This window comes from Parasteatoda tepidariorum, chromosome 8 (genome assembly GCF_043381705.1).
Source record: "Parasteatoda tepidariorum isolate YZ-2023 chromosome 8, CAS_Ptep_4.0, whole genome shotgun sequence".
In the NCBI taxonomy this organism is placed as follows: domain Eukaryota; kingdom Metazoa; phylum Arthropoda; class Arachnida; order Araneae; family Theridiidae; genus Parasteatoda; species Parasteatoda tepidariorum.
Genome location: NC_092211.1, coordinates 86,202,454 through 86,218,828, shown reverse-complemented (window position 1 = coordinate 86,218,828; position 16,375 = coordinate 86,202,454). Strand labels below are relative to the sequence as shown.

The window sequence follows — 16,375 nt, the reverse complement described above, 5'->3', positions numbered from 1 at the left end:
CTACAAACCAAGATGCCGTATCATACTTGAAATTGTCTCTATCAGACGAACAGGCTTTGCAATATGCAGAAGAAAAGAATGCAAAAGCTTTGTGGACAAGAATTAAAACTACCTACACTGGGCTTGAGGAAGATAGAAAGATTGATGCGGGTGCCGAACTTAAGAGCTTAGAAATGCTGGATTCAGAAGCCGTAAACGATTATATAGCTCGAGCTAAAGGATTATCGACTAAGTGTGCTTCCTTGGGACTGAAAATATCTGACAGAGAATTAGTGTTCTACACGGTCAGAGGTCTAGCTGGAAAATATGAGCGCATAAAACAAGTTTTAAAAACGCAACGAGAAAAGTCGATAGAAGAAATACTTGAAGTCTTAAGGGAAGAAGAAAAAGATTTACTACAGAAATCCCGTGGACATAGAAATTTGGAATCCGCATATGCTACTCAGAAGAAGAGTTTACCTAGAAAAATTTGCTACTCCTGTAGACGACCGGGACATATAGCAAGGGATTGTTATTCGAAACATCAAGAAGTGGGAACAGATAGAGACTACAAAACATCGACCAGCAGAGCAAAAGGTCGCCGAAAACCAAATTTTCAAGAGACATTGGTATCCGAAAGTGCTACTCCAGATGATTACGCGATTTTTGAGATTTCTCTGGTCCCATATCTCAAAAATAAACTCACCAATTTAATGCATAGCAAAATTAAAAGTGAAAAAGAAAGAATTCTTAAAAAAAAAAAAAATATATCAAACAGCAGTGGTCGCCATAACAACGCATGCAATGACGACGCATGCTCACTGTTTACTCTTACTCTTGAATATGGTTGAAAAGTGTGATGATATCCAAATAAGGTGCGCACGCCATCAAACGCAAAACAACACCCATTTTACCAATGGGTAATAATAATAAAATATAATAATAATATTTAAAATTAAATTGTAACTGATAGAACACATCTATTAAATCAAAATAGAAAGATGTTACAGCTTTTCATATCATTACATTAAAATTAATAAGGTAAATTAAGGATTTAAAAAAATTATAATCCTATAAACTTTTCATGCAATATATGAACATACGCATCCAAATACTGACAGATATATTTAAGCAATATAGAACATTTAAAAATCACAAATGTGGACTAATTAAATGTTAACGGTATTTTCAAATTTCAATCATATGACACAATTTTATCTAGCGCTATTATGATAATTAAATTAGTTAAATAAAAAATACTTTTGAAATATAATAAGATAATTTTAAAACTGCTCTGGATGTTTTATTTCTTTGCAAGGTGGAAATGGAGAACCTTTTATTGAAGCATTGAATGCATCATAATGTATATAAAAATGCAGAATTTTTCATCATATAATTATGAAGAATAAACTAAGTATTAAATTTCTTTATTTAATACACTAGCTGGATCATGCAGGAATACAGGTTGCTCCCTAATGTCTGGATCTCTTCTTTCAATTTTTGTTATAATTATAAAAGTGGTGTCCAATTATAGTAAAATGACTAATAACCAATATAAATGTACATTGTATTCCACTTATCCCATATGTTAAATTATTTTAAAGCTCTCTTAATACACACCTTCTTATTTTACGGTTAAAAATTTATTCAATTATCTATATATTTTAAATATTACGTAATGTCTAATCATTGAAAAAATTAAGAACGAAATAAAATTATTTATGTTTTAAATAATAACAATATATGAGCATTAGATTTATTAAAAATTAGTTTATAAAATAAAGTTATTGTCAGTGAGTTTAGAAAACTAACATTATGAGTTAAATTTAAAATTGTATTATAAAACAATTTAAAATTTTAATGTTGAACTTATGGTTCATTTTCTAAAAAAACTATAACTGTAAGACTTTACAATTCATATAGTAGATTGAAATAGTAAATTGAATAAAATGGTCAATATTAATTTTTATTTTAATTTAATTAATAAAATATTAAATTCAAAAAGTATTAAAAAGTATTAAAAACTTATCAAATTGAATTAAAGACTCCAATTAAAGTAAATAAGTATTTTGTAACAATTCATTACACATTTTTGTTAAAATAACAGGCTCTTTAAAGCAGTTAAAATTTGTTTTAAAGCAAGGAAGTTATAAAATGTATAAGAATGCATTCATATATTCACCGTCTATATTAAAAAAACAAACCTTCCCGGAAGTCTTAAGGTTCTCTTCTGACGTCATAGCATTGATGTGACTATTTCTTTTTTTGACGTTCCGGATTTGTTTGTATATACTCGGAATACTCAGTTGTTCTGAACTTAACTTTTGTGCCATTTTTTGCGAAAAAATGTGTTCTTCGTAAAATATCAGATGAAGATATGAAAAAAATATCAGATGAAAATATGAAAAAAAAAGTACTTTTCAGAGTTATCCTATATTGATATGCAATTACTTGGTATTTGAGATGAGGATTTACGCAATTTAGTTCATACCAGCAGAAATTCTTCCACCTGAATCTTCTACCGGAAGTTGAAACAACCTCTACAAATACTGCCCCTTAACTTAGAGAACATGAAACACGGTCGGGAGTAGATTAAAAAATACCACTCATCTACAATTCATAATTGAAGGGTTTTTCCCCCTCTGCGAAACTTTAAAAAATAACAATATTATGAATGTTTAGTCTAAAAATCAGCGACAGTATGGAAAACATTAAAGATAATAAAAACGCCATTATTTTATTCTAGGCTTCCTTTAAAAGGTAGACTACGCGTTTAATGTTCTGATTTAAGTTCTCCCCATGCAAACATTAACTTCCCAACTAGGATCACGATTTGCTTAACTTGTTGCTACATCGTTCGGAATGTTTTTCTCCCTCTACGAACTTATCCCAAACTTTTTCCTCTGCTTTAACTAAGCTATTCTAACAAAACCAAAAAAAAAATATTTTCATTCTTCTGCCGCTTCTTTCAGACAACGCTGCCGAAGATATCTAGCCATTTTCTTCTTTCAATAGAACGCTCGTGGCAGCAGAGCTTGTTTGTTATTCATGAAAGTAAGTTCGAGTCCTAAATGACCGGCTTCAAGGATTTTCTGGGTCGCCCTAAGCCTCTTCTCTAACTTTCTCTTAACGTGTTAGAGAGTAATCTACATTCCCAAAGTAGTTCTCTTTTTTTTCACGAAGCCCAACAACAACGCGATAAGGGTTTTATTTTCCCCGTAAGAACACTTTGGGAATCTTTCCTCTGTGAAAATTTGATTTATTTGCTCGCTTTATGTGTTTTTGAAGGAGGATAGATCGAGGGAGGTGTGTTTGGTCAAAAAACAATCTGCATATAATTAGTTTGCAATTGCTAGTTTGGAATTGTTATAGTTTAGGGCAAGTTTAATCAAGCGCGTAAGTTATGCAAAATGAGTTGGAAGCAAAACTTAATTTCAGAGAGTATAAGTTTCTTTGTTCTTTCCATAGTCAAGCACTGTAAAAATATTTTTTTAAGTACTTTGTTCGAAAAGTTATATTTATATCTCTTTTTTTTTCTTCCTTTTTTAAAAAAAGATCATTTTGGTTTTTAGTGTATAAAGAGCAATACCATTTAAAAAGCTTTTTTTGACTTTAAAAGTGAAATGCTATGTTAAAATACAGCAACAAAAAATATTAAATCAATATGCCAAATGTCAGAGTACGAATTTCAGGAATCAAGGTTTAAGTAAGAGCGGCGAGTCGGAAATCACAAGTTCGAATAATCACTGGAGGAAGAATAAAGACTAAATAGATTCAGAGGGGGAAGTTTTAAGCTCTAAAAAAAGGGTGTTTCTTTCTTTTCTTGACTTTTTATTTCATTATTTTCAAGTTTATTTCGACCATTTTGAAATTGTTTAAAGATAAGTTTACATATTAATTGTAAGTGCATTAGTACGTCTTCTTTATATATATTCAGGGTTATCCGGGGATATATATATATAAATACAAAAATAAATAAATACAAAAAGGACAAAAAGAAAAAAAACACGAAGAAAATTAAGAAAAACAATAAGTTTTGTTTACTGCGAATAAGCTGCAAGTAAATAGAACTCATAAAATAAGTTTCAAATGTAGAGAAAACATGGAAAAAATTACAAAACAATGAAAAAAGGGGAAAAAGAAAAGTAATAATAATAAAAAAATGAAACCGAAAAAAATTAATAAAAATCCGGAAAATAAAAAATATACTGTTTTCATCAGCTTACACGATTATTTCCGCAAAAAGGAGTGCTTTTTATAATATCAATATAGCCAAAGCAAAATATATCAATACAATAGTGAGAGGAACACTAAAAAAAATATTTACAAAAAATTTACAGGAAATAAAATAGAACACATTAAGTAAAAATATCACGTAAAAACAGAACGAGAGAGAAAACGAAATCTATAAAGCGAGTAGCGAATTCAATTGAACTTACATGAGCGGGAAATTTTTCAAGAATGATTTAAAATATTTTCGTAACAAGATAGCCAGATTGCGAAATACGAAACCAAAACCGCAAATTAAGGTAAAAGCGTAAATAGAGGGGTTTTGTATTAAAGAGTGTTCTTACTACAGTGCTGAAGTGCGTTTGATTTGTTAGTTATCAAGGATGGGCCCGAAAACGGATGTGCGCAAGGTAATAATATTATATATATATACTGCATAATTTTTAATTATTTTTAATAATTTATTTATTATTAAGAAGGTTGACATTTAATTAGACTATTTTATTGATTTTAGAAAATTAACTCTTATTTAAGAAACGAAAAAAGAAGAGAGTGAAAGAAACAAGAATTGCCCGTTTTGCACAAATTTTTGCCCACGAATTTGCCCGAAATGGATTTGCACATTTTAAAAATATATAAATTGATAAAGAAGTTTTTAGTAAATTTATTTATAATGATATACAATTAACTCAATGATTTAACATAGAATTTAATTACTTTAGTTGGGTATCCATTGCTTTTTATCAAATTTTGAAAGAGTTTGTCTACTTGTTTTTTTGGATAAATAAACATTACATCTTCTTTTAGTTCTACTCCTTTGATTAAAAATGGTATTTAAGTATATTTTTTTAGAAACATTAGAATTCCAAGTAAAGTTTATTTAGATTAAAATTAAAATCATTTCTTTTTTCGTATAAATCAACAAAGCCGATATTTTCTTCTGTTTTAATGTCCAAATCCAAAAAATTAAAATTAATATTATCATCATGAAGCACGATTAATTCCTCGGATTCGATTATGCTCAGAACAAACTCAACGTGGATGACATCACCCTATAAGTTAGTTCACATTATGTTGCTTATTTTAAAAATATTGCTCATTATCTTTAAAAATTTGTATTTCAGGACAATCCACATTCCGAATTCAAAGATCTATGCAGATAATAAAAAGAAGAATGTATTTTAAATATAAAAATTTTGATGTGCAGCACCTTCACCGCAGAATCTGTACGACAGCAGCATAGCGGGCTCATTAAAATTGCAGTCAGTAAAGGATAAGAAGCTTAGAATAAATTCCAGTCGCTTTTTATATATCTATATACTTACATGGAGGAAACTAAAGAAAGCAAATTTTAAGTCCCCACTTTAAGATTCTATTTGTAAAGTAGGGTATTGTTAAAAGTTTCCAAAAAATCTGGAACATGCGGATCAATTTGCTGTCTTCAAAGCTATATGAAAGTAAAATCCCTTATGCAGATTGCTTGAATATTCTTCGAAATACTTCAGAACAAAAAATCAATTTTAACTTAATGTAACGGAGAAAGATTCCAGAAAGACTTTTCTGGAGAAAAAAATGAATAATTGTGTCCGTAATGAATGCATCTCATGTTAAGAATTTTTCCTGAAAACTTTTTATTTTCTGGAAGTATCTAATGGAAATCCGATTGCTTTAAACGTGTTATTTTTTTTTTTATAATTAATTCTTCCATTAGACTTCATGCGATTGGGCATAGGCAGTAACGTAAAAGTGATTAAACGGGACTCATAAATCCGTAATTAATAAAGAACGTACGCTAATTTAATGGCTAAGTCGCTAGCTAAATGAAAAGTCCTCTTTTTCTTTTTTCTAAGGCAGCCACTGGACAGTCAATCTAATTTCAATCTTCTTCAGCATTTTCTAATCAATCTGATACTTTTAGTTTTAATAAAAATCAGCGTATTTTTCAATAGAATAATTACGAAACGGGTGCCGAGATGGCTCAGGGGATAGAGGGCTGGCCTCTCAATGGGGTGAACCGGCTGATTCAAATTCCGCATCCTGTTCGCACCGACCACGGGGCTAACGTAAAATATCCTCAGTGGTAAACGGGTCATGGGTTAGAGTCCCCTTACCACCAGGATAACAGTGAGAGATTTTCATGGTTTTTCTCTCTATGTAACACAATTGCGGATCAGTTCCATCAAAAAGTCTTCCACAAAGGCAAATTTCTCCCAATACTTAATCCAGGAGTTTCCTTGTCTTCTAGATTGGGTTCAAAATTACAACGATACGGAGTTGAACATTGGTAGTCGTCAACTGAAAGTTCGGTCGGTTGTAATAAAATAAAATTAGGAAAATGGGCAAAGTACTACTCCACCAGATTGAATTTGCTTATTGTGATATCAATAAATATTTTAAACGGTTTTTTACAATAAAACAAATCTTAATTCATTGTTAACTGCCTGCACTAAATAGTTATTATATATATATATATATACACGTTTATATCCGCTTAAGCGGATATAATCGTGTGGGCTGATGAAAGATTATATCTTTTATTTTCCGGATTTTTAAAAAAAAAATTTATCCTTTTTTTCCCCCCAGTTGTTCGTTATTTTTTATTGTTATTATTTTCCTTTTCCCCCTTTTTTCATATGTCTGTAATTTTCCTTTGTTTTATCTTCATTTTAAACTTATATACATATATATANGTTTATTATTTTTTATTGTTATTATTTTTCTTTTCCCCCTTTTTTTTCATCTGTCTGTAATTTTCCTTTGTTTTATCTTCATTTTGAACTTATACACGCACATATATATATTTAAAGAAATTATGGACTCACCTGCAAAGAGCGAGAAGCTCATGTTTTTTAGCCGCAAACGCTAAGTCGTTACTCTGTGTCTGCAGCGATACCAAACATCTGTTCAGTTCCATCAACGTGCATTGTGGCTCAGGTGTAGAGGAGTGCACTGAAAAAAACAAAGAACGTTAAAGTTTTTAATCTGGAATGTTACAAACATCTTATGCTTTATTTACAGATAAGACGCGACCAGCGAAGATTGAAAAACGAAAAGAAAAAAAAACGGAGAAAAGGAGTCAAAATCTCTTACGTTAAGTTCTAAAAATTTGGGTATTTCTCCTGACATGTGTTTATTAGCTGAAAAAGAAAATTCTGCACCCGCAAATGTTAGCAAAATACGCAACACACTGTAAATAATGGATACTCAAATTTCTCGAAACTTGACGAAACCGTTTCCTAGTATATGATCCGAAAGAACATTTCGTCATAGTGACGAAATAATAATCGTCTATTCTTCGAGGGAACGATTTTCGTCAACAAAAAAAAAGCATTTCATCATTCTAGTTTTGATCATCTAGTCTTCCTTCTAATTTCGTCATTCAAGTTAACAATTACCCACAATTAAGGGCGATTATGTTCCGGATTGAAGAAGAATTTTCGTCATTAAATTGAGAGTTTCGTACCAAATCACATAATTTCGTGACGAAATGATTCTCAAAATTAACGAAATACAGCTCAAGGATTGTGGAATCGTCAAAAGTGAGCGTTTTATTTTTAAAAGTGTAGAGAAAAACTTTCACACTGCATGACCTTTCATACCAATAATGCCTTGCTTGAAACTGCTACGAAAAAAAAGAGGAGAATATTTTAATTAGAATTCGTGGAATAGATTTAATTGCAAAAGAAGCATAACATCATGAAAGTTGCTTTTATCAAATGCACTAAATTTTTCAAAAATATCGCCATGGATGATTTTTCTTCTCTGTTACATAAAGATGCTGACAAGTCATTTAGTGCAGCTGTTGTTGCTCCCAGAATCATTAATAACTTAGAGGTATTTCAAATGAACAAATTATCTAAAATTTGGAACGAAACTATGACAAAAAATAGTCCATTAAGTGAAACTGATTTATGTGTAAGCAATTGGCAGCTAAAACGGTGGCTGCAGCATAATTACCCTCTGTTTGTCAAAACAACGAAGTGTTTCTGAACTTATTTTAAACAGCAATGCTTCAGATAAATCAGTTTTTCTAGATTTAAATGAAACTAAATGAACAGAAACAGAAGATATGCCAATTTATGTATGAAAATAACTCAAGATTATGATAACGAGGCAAAAGGATTTATATATAAATCAGCTTTAATTTTGCGCAAAAAATCTTGCAGTCCCCGTCTTTAAATTATTGTTTGCCCCCAACTGCTAATAATTTAAAGCCCCGAATATTTAAAAAAAAAAAGTCAACAAAAAAGTTGTGATCTCCTTATTAGTATCATTGGTTAACCATTGGTCAAATGCTTTTTCTTTCTGGATTGACGCCGTTTAAACATTTCAAATCATGGGTTGCACAAAACTGTCTTCCATTGATGATTGTTGTCGGATTGATTTTCATATACTGGCTATGTACGTGTTTCAAGATGTCACAAAATACTTTTCCTTTTTCAACATTCATATTTATATTAGAATCACCATCAAGCCAGTAATTATACGTTAATAAAAAGAATATAAAAATACTTTAAATTATTATTATGTAAATACATTAAAAATGCCTGCTAGTGAAAAGAAAAACAGCAGTAGTCGCCATAGCAACGCATGCAATGACGACGCATGCGCACTGTTTACTATCACTCTTGAACATAGTTGAAAAGTGTGTGGACGCCATCAAATCCAAACCAGGACCCATTTTGCCATTGGATAAAAAAATAATTCTTTCGTTGCTTTTTAACTACCTTGCTTGGGGTATAGGAGAAACAGATGATACTGAATTTTCAGTTTTGTAAAAGCATTTGATAGTACAAAGATTAAAAAATTTTTAAATCACTCAGAATAAAATTTATTTGGCATCATCTGAACGAACAAATTTTTTTTAAAGAATGGTCTTCTGTAGATCCTACTCAGTTAAAAGGTCTAACACTGACGCTTGGACTAGAGTGCAATATCATAAGCCGTGTAAATAGCAATTTGCTACTTAAAGATGCGCCTGAACTGTATTCAAAACATGATACAAGAATGCTACTGCATGCGGAAAATGCTGTTTCAAGTTGTTTTGAAAATGAAGAGCATGGACTCAGATGTTTTTTTATTTCTTATTTTTTGTATAGTAACTTTTTAACAGCACAGTTATATTTGTTCTTTTGTATACTGTTTGTTACTTGCAATTAAAATGTCATAATGATCAATATTTATTGATATAAGTACGTGTTTCTGGCGTCATTTGAATTCTGTTGATATAAGTGAATGTATTAATAAAAACAAGTACAGACTAATAGAATACGAATTGATCAATATCTATTGATATAAATACCCTATTGATGTCAGTTGAAGTGCGAGTAGAAACCTATACAGACCAATAGAATATCCTACTGACCAATATCTATTGATTCCAGTAAGCTACTGATGTCAGTTGACATCAGTTGAATTGTCAAGTACAGAACAATAAAACTCTATTGAGACCAATAAATAACTTTATTGATTTATATTGATCATTTTTTGCAGGGTATTATTTCTAGTTAAGTTATTTTTTCTAGTGGTTTCGACTGCTGAGTTTAAATATTTTTGAAAAATACTGCTTCAGTGCCAGCTAACGATTTTATCTTTAACAAATGTTTTCGTCAATGAAATTTCGGTTTTTAGATGTTTTGCCTGAATCATGTAAAGAGGTGATTGTTTATAAACCACCCGCTGAAAATTTGTTAACTGCTGATAAAAATACGATCTATATGATTGATTCCTTTATCAAGTTATTAGCATGCAGACATACATTGAGATGGAATTTTGCTTCTATCTGTATCAGAGTCCGAGAGATGGTGCTGAAAAGTCAACAATCGATGGCATGGGTCACCCATGTGGGGAAAGAGCTTTCGACAATGCTAACCTTTTTCTATCTTGAGGTATCTTTTGATGGAAGTAGTTTGGCATAGTCAACAACCTTTCTCCCCACATTGGTGACCTGCGATCGTGATATAAACTCGCCTATATCGAAAGTAACGTCCATTTCAATGGATGGTCCACATTGAACAGTTGACTTGCTAATTGTGACTGCGTCATCGTCTTCCTCGTGCCTTTGGTCTTACATTTAGTCTCATTTACACACAACGGGATCCTGCACAGGAGAAACCACACAATTGTGAATTTAACATAGCAATACAGGAGATACCACACACACACAGTTGTGAACTTAATACAGCTCTCACAACAAAAGCTCAAAACTGGTGAACGTAATAGAGCTCTTACCACAAGTGCTCAAACGCCGGTGAACTTAACACAGCTCTCCCGGTCTTTCACAAATACGCAATAAGTGGTATTCGCTCATCGAATTCAATCCCTGATAAATTATGACAATGGAGTTTTGTTGCGTAACTACCACCACAAATATTAAACATCAATTCACTAGTATATAATACATGCTAACCCAAATTTGATAAATGAGTAACCCATTCGTTAAATGAGTTTTTGTAACTACCGAGATTTTTTTTACAATCATAGTATATGTATAAAACTGCTTCGATTCTTAGAAAAAGAAGATATGGTTGAATAGTTCGAAGAAGAGAATAGATTGACCCCTCCCGAAAACAAGTAAAAACTTAAATGGATTTATTACCCTCTTTTTCGTCTCGCTTTCACCCATGCCCCGCATATCTCTAAAGTAAAGAAGAGATGAATGTTAGTTAGAATTACACGCAGGTATTCATCATTAAAGAGATAAGTTTTAATACTTTTGTAACTAAAGACTTTTTAACCAATTAGTAACAGTAACCATAAATTATTATGATATCTTTATTATAAATAGGGCAACACATTACGATGGAAGAAATATTTTTCTTAAAACTTCAGCTCTAATCTATCTGTAAAATATATGAGCTCTTAAAATGAAGAATATTCTTCTAGAATAGCAGTTACTGTAATATTTGTTTTAAAACCAAAATCAATAAAAGCAATTCGTCAGTAATAGCTTTCTATATATTTTCATAGGAAACTTCCTTGGGTTATAAAATTAAAAACTTTATAGCTCTGATTCTTCGTTAAAACTTTTCTCGTTAAAATATTTTATTTGTTGCATATAATTTGAGTAAATAGTTAAGTTGCACTTAAAAGTAACTAATAAAATGCAGTATTACCCTATTACGTTGATTTATCGAAATTATACTATTTTATAACTCTCTACTAAATATCAATTACTATATATATATATATATACATATAATTGTTGTTGTTATTTTTTTAATATAAATCTCTTTCTTAATTTATTATTCAAAACAACACGCTCATTCTCACATTTTAAAATTCACATCCTGTCTTTTGTACTAAGTTTTCTCTTATTCCCTAAAACAAAGCATTTTACGGATTTACTTTGCATGATTTTCGCTAACTTTCATTGAGGAGCACAACGATTTCGTGTCACTTTGATAACTGTTCTCTGTCTAATAATAATTAAATAAATTTTGCCCCTTCTTTCCCTGCCTAAGACACGTTTTTATCCTTCTACTCGGCAGGCAGCGATGTCATATATATATATATATATAAAAGAAAAAAGGATGAAATTTTATTTAAAAAAAAACGGAGAAAAAAAAATCTTTTCATTAGCCCACACGATTATATCCGCAAAACAGAGTGCTTTCTGATATTGTATAGTGTGAGGAGCACTCAAAAAAATTTTTTACAAAAATTACAACATTAAAATTTTTATATTTTTTCTTAAATAAACATCTATTTTCTAAAACTATTTATCGTCAATTTTTAAAATTATCCAGCATAATATTACCTAGCGCACATCCATTTCGGACCCATCCTTGGTAACTAACAAATCAATGCACAGAATAAATCAATGCACAGAATAACAAATCACTTCAGCAGTGCAGTAAGAACGACACTTTAAGACCCTCTAGTTATACTCAATTTGCGCTTTTGTTTTCATATTTTGTAATCTGGCAATCTTTCTACGAAAACATTTTTAAATCATTCTCGATAAATTTCCCGTCCATGTAAGTAGATCAGATTTCGCTACTCGCTTTATGGTCCATTTTTTATACTGTTTTTTCTTTTTATTTTATTTTATTTTCTGTTTTTACATGTTATTTTTACTTTTTGTGTTCTATTTTATTTGTTGCAATTTTTGTAAAAAATTTTTTCTGAGTGCTCCTCACACTATTTTATTAATATATTTTGCTTTGGTATTAGTTATACAATATCAGAAAGCACTCTGTTTTGCGGATATAATCGTGTGGGCTGATGAAAAGATTATATCTTTTTTTCCCGGTTTTTTTAAATAAAATTTCATCCTTTTTTCTTTTTTTTAACTGTTGCTTGTTATTTTTTACTTATTATTTCCCCTCTTTTTTAATATGTCTATAATTTTTCTTTGTTTTATCTTCAAGTTGAACTTATCTAATGAGTTCTGTTTACTTGCAGCTTAAGCGCAATAAATGAAACTTCTTAACTTTCTTCGTGTTTNGATGACCTTAAATTTGTTAATTAATTAGAGAACATGATATTTTAAGTAAGGAAGTAAGTTAGAACACAAAAACGTACTTTCGATAAATAAACATGCCATTCTTTTGTCGGAGAACTCGAATTTCTGACCCTCAAAGTAAAGGGGTAGCCGTATCTGGGAAATATGGTCCCCACAGTTTGGTCAAGACAGTGGTCAAACGTCTGAACTCCTTAATCTTAGTTTAATTGTATTGCGTATTTCGTATTTGTGTATTTTGCTCTTTTTTCCGTGTTACGCCTCGAATTCGACCCCTTGAAATTATAAGTACAAGAGAAAGTAGCTTTTGTGGTCAATTTAAATATGAGTTTTTTATGCAATAGCATTATGTCGGATTATATTGAATACAGTTAACTTTTTTTCTGAAGGAAGGAACTACTAAATATGTGGTTTGTTTAATCTAATAACGTAAAGCCACCGAGAAGGGAACAAATAATAATAAATAAATGAAAACATTGGAATCATTTCAGCTTAATTATTTGTATCGGTATTAGTCTTATCGTTTTGTGCACAATTTTGTAGTGTTCAATACTGATTAATAGATTAGTGGTGCAGTGTTCAATACTGATTAATAGATTAGTGGCGTAGTGTTCAATACTGATTAGTGTTCCGTACTGATTAATTTATGCTTTTTTTCCACCTCGTACACAGAATGGCTATTCAGTTAGTAATTAATAAAGTAAAAAATTAAATTATAATGTAAAAAATATGCTTTATAATGAACATTTTTGCTTCTAAAGTCAAGTAAAAATTTACCTTCTGTCGCAAAACTTATTATAAATCAATGGTAAGTCAGAAAAATAACTGAAAAAAGTGGTTACAATTTTATGATAACGTGTTGCTCGTTTAATTTAGTTATTAACGTCACAAAAATACTATACAAATGAGCTATGAATCTTTGGGTCTGATATTCATCTCTGAAGATTCCATGTAAAAATAAACTTTAATAGCTCTTTATTATTTTTCATTATTTAATGGTTGGTGTTGGTTGGTGTCGTATCCTCTATTAAATCATATTTCATGGTGTGCTTGAATAGTTTTTTAATGAGGGAAAATATTGAAGTATAAGCATACAAACTTTTACACCAATTTAAATTAAGTAATTTTCAATTACAAAGTACAAAATTTGAAGGAAATCTGTTGATTGTTTCTAAGTTAAGAAAATTCAGGGAAAAAAATACATATTTTTAAACTTTCATTTCTTAATAATTATTCAATTGATTTCGATCAAATTTTGTTTTTTGTAGTTTCAAAATACAATGTTTAAAAAAAAACTTTAATTCTTTAAAATTCAAAAATGTTTCGACCATGAATATATGATATGACAAATAATAACGTTTCATTAAAAATAATTTCCTGCATGAAATTATCTTTTGATATAAAATTTTTTCTTATAATCGTAGATAAAAAAAATTTCAATTTTCTTAAAAATAGGGCAATTAAAAATTTCGCACTTTTACGTTAGCTTCCATACGATGCTAAACGTAAGATTGTATCAACTTCGCATGCTCGCGTTCATTTTAGATGCTACGTATCTTTACGTTACGTTGGCGTGATTTACTCTACAAAAACAAAGCTACAAGCACGCTGTTTATAGCTGTAAATGTTGTTTTCTGTTTAAATCTGTCTTGGAACTAAAAACATAATCCCGCATTGGCAGTGGACTGATTGTTAAAACACGGTTCCCAGCAGATGACCGAAATCAAACATCACTGGCTGGGCAGGGTGGGTGACCACACAGATCAGTCTGCGTAGGGACCGAGTGTGTGCGATATTGGTCTCGTTTAACTGTTCAACAGTAAAGTGCTTGACTTCGCGTGCAGGTCGTCGGGCTACCGAAGTGGGGGTGCCATTCCCGCTGCAGAGGATCAAAATTGTGATGGCATGCCTTTGGATCATCCTCAGGGATGTTTCCCAGACCGTCACCAGTAGCCCATTGTTCAGCTCAAGTGTGACGTAAATGAACTACAACAACAACGAACTAAAAACATGGAATACGAATTTGAAGAAATGTATTGAAGAAATTTAGAAATGAATCGAGTGACTTTACTGTAATTGGTTCATGCAATAAAAAAATAATTTTATTGGTTTTTGTTAAGCATTATGGTTCTCTAATTGCACTAGTTTCTTAAGAAACTAAATGTTTTTCCGCAATTTTAAAATTACAAGTATATTCATATTTTAATAAGACACTATAATAAAGAGAAGATAAATAATCAATAAAAGTTCAATAATATTTTTTTTTAAATATTAATAAAGATAGTAATAAACTGCAGTCTTTATCGCCAAATTCATCAAAATCTGTAATCTACCCAATTTTTCTGCTCATATAACCCTAGTTTTATGTAGAGTAAAGCATCTTGAATCGTATGTCACAGCTTTAAAGAAATAGTCTACATCCATTGAAATAACTTATTTTGATTTTGTGGTCGAAGTTAGAATGATATTCCACGACGTTAGAGTTTCGAACGTACGGATTTGCTCAAAATCTCTTTTCACTTACAAAAGTTTTATATTTTTCACGAGCGCAAGCGCAATTACTTGAAATCTTACGTACTGGAATTTGCGAAAGCTAACGTAAATTTTCGAAATCTCCCTAATCGTTCGAGGCATAGTATCAAGTCAAGGCCGGGATACGGTAGGGCCCTGGGCCGATGTCCAAGAGTTCGTGGGTTCGATCCCCACCAGCCGAAGTCTCCCCGTGTGATGCACACTAAATCAGTCGAGTCGCAAAGTCCTCCATGTTCCAATAACAAATCAATACCTCTGGGGGTACTGATCCAGGAGTTTTCTTGTCTTCTTTATTGGTTCAAAATTACAAGCAGATCCAATTTTCGGGTCGTAAACCCGAAAATTGGGTCTGCTGTTCAACGACGGATATAATATAATAACATCAAGTCAGCAGAAGGAAATAAGTACACTATTTACGTAACCAATCAGTCAAAAAATATAAACAGTAGTAATAATAAGAATAATAGCTCTGGTTTACTAGGCATTAATAATAATAATTTCTATTATTATTTCTATAATGGTAGTTTATAATATCATAACAACCGTTTGAAAAAACTTATTTGATTTCTCTCTTTAACAGAGCATTCGCAAAGTCTACTTAAATTTCGCAATTACTGGGCCATTCGGGAATCAAAATAAAAACCCTGTTAGTTAAATTGGAGGACAATTTCTGGAGAATGCAGTAAAAATGGATGCTCCTGTCTTAGGCAAATGACTTACTCTTAAAAAAATAGTTGAGTTCGGAGTCAGTGAATGTATCTCTTGAAAATACTTCACAAATAAAGAGTTTAGTGGATGCAGGTACGTGACATTTTCGGGAGTACTTATTAGTCTGAGGAAATTACATAAAGTTGTAATATCCATCTGGGTATAGGCAATGCATCGGAATTGTCTTTGTTTTCACTTTAATTTTAGTATAAATCATCCACATTAGTTTTGAGAATACTAACATAATTTCAAATTAGGAAGTGGTAAATAAAATTAGGCAAAAATCATTAGCCCCACCTTTTAATAAGTCTACAATAAAATAGTTTAAAAACCACTTCTTTTCTTCTTACCCTGTTTGTAGCTACTCTAAAAGAATGTCACTTACTGGCTCGTCCACTAAACTCTTCATATGCACAAAAATCTATCTCAGGATCCAGGCTAATATATGGGTGATTCTCACGA

At 31.0% G+C, this 16,375-nt stretch overlaps 1 protein-coding gene across 1 annotated transcript in view; it reads right to left on the bottom strand.

The window, feature by feature from the left end:
- Window positions 1–16,375, bottom strand: part of LOC107439451 (uncharacterized) — a 114,450-nt gene that overhangs the window by 15,271 nt on the left and 82,804 nt on the right. Inside the window, exon 2 of the mRNA XM_071184325.1 lies at window positions 7,032–7,158. Within this exon, the coding sequence (XP_071040426.1) occupies window positions 7,032–7,158 (127 nt within the window). The remainder of the gene's footprint in view (window positions 1–7,031; window positions 7,159–16,375) is intronic.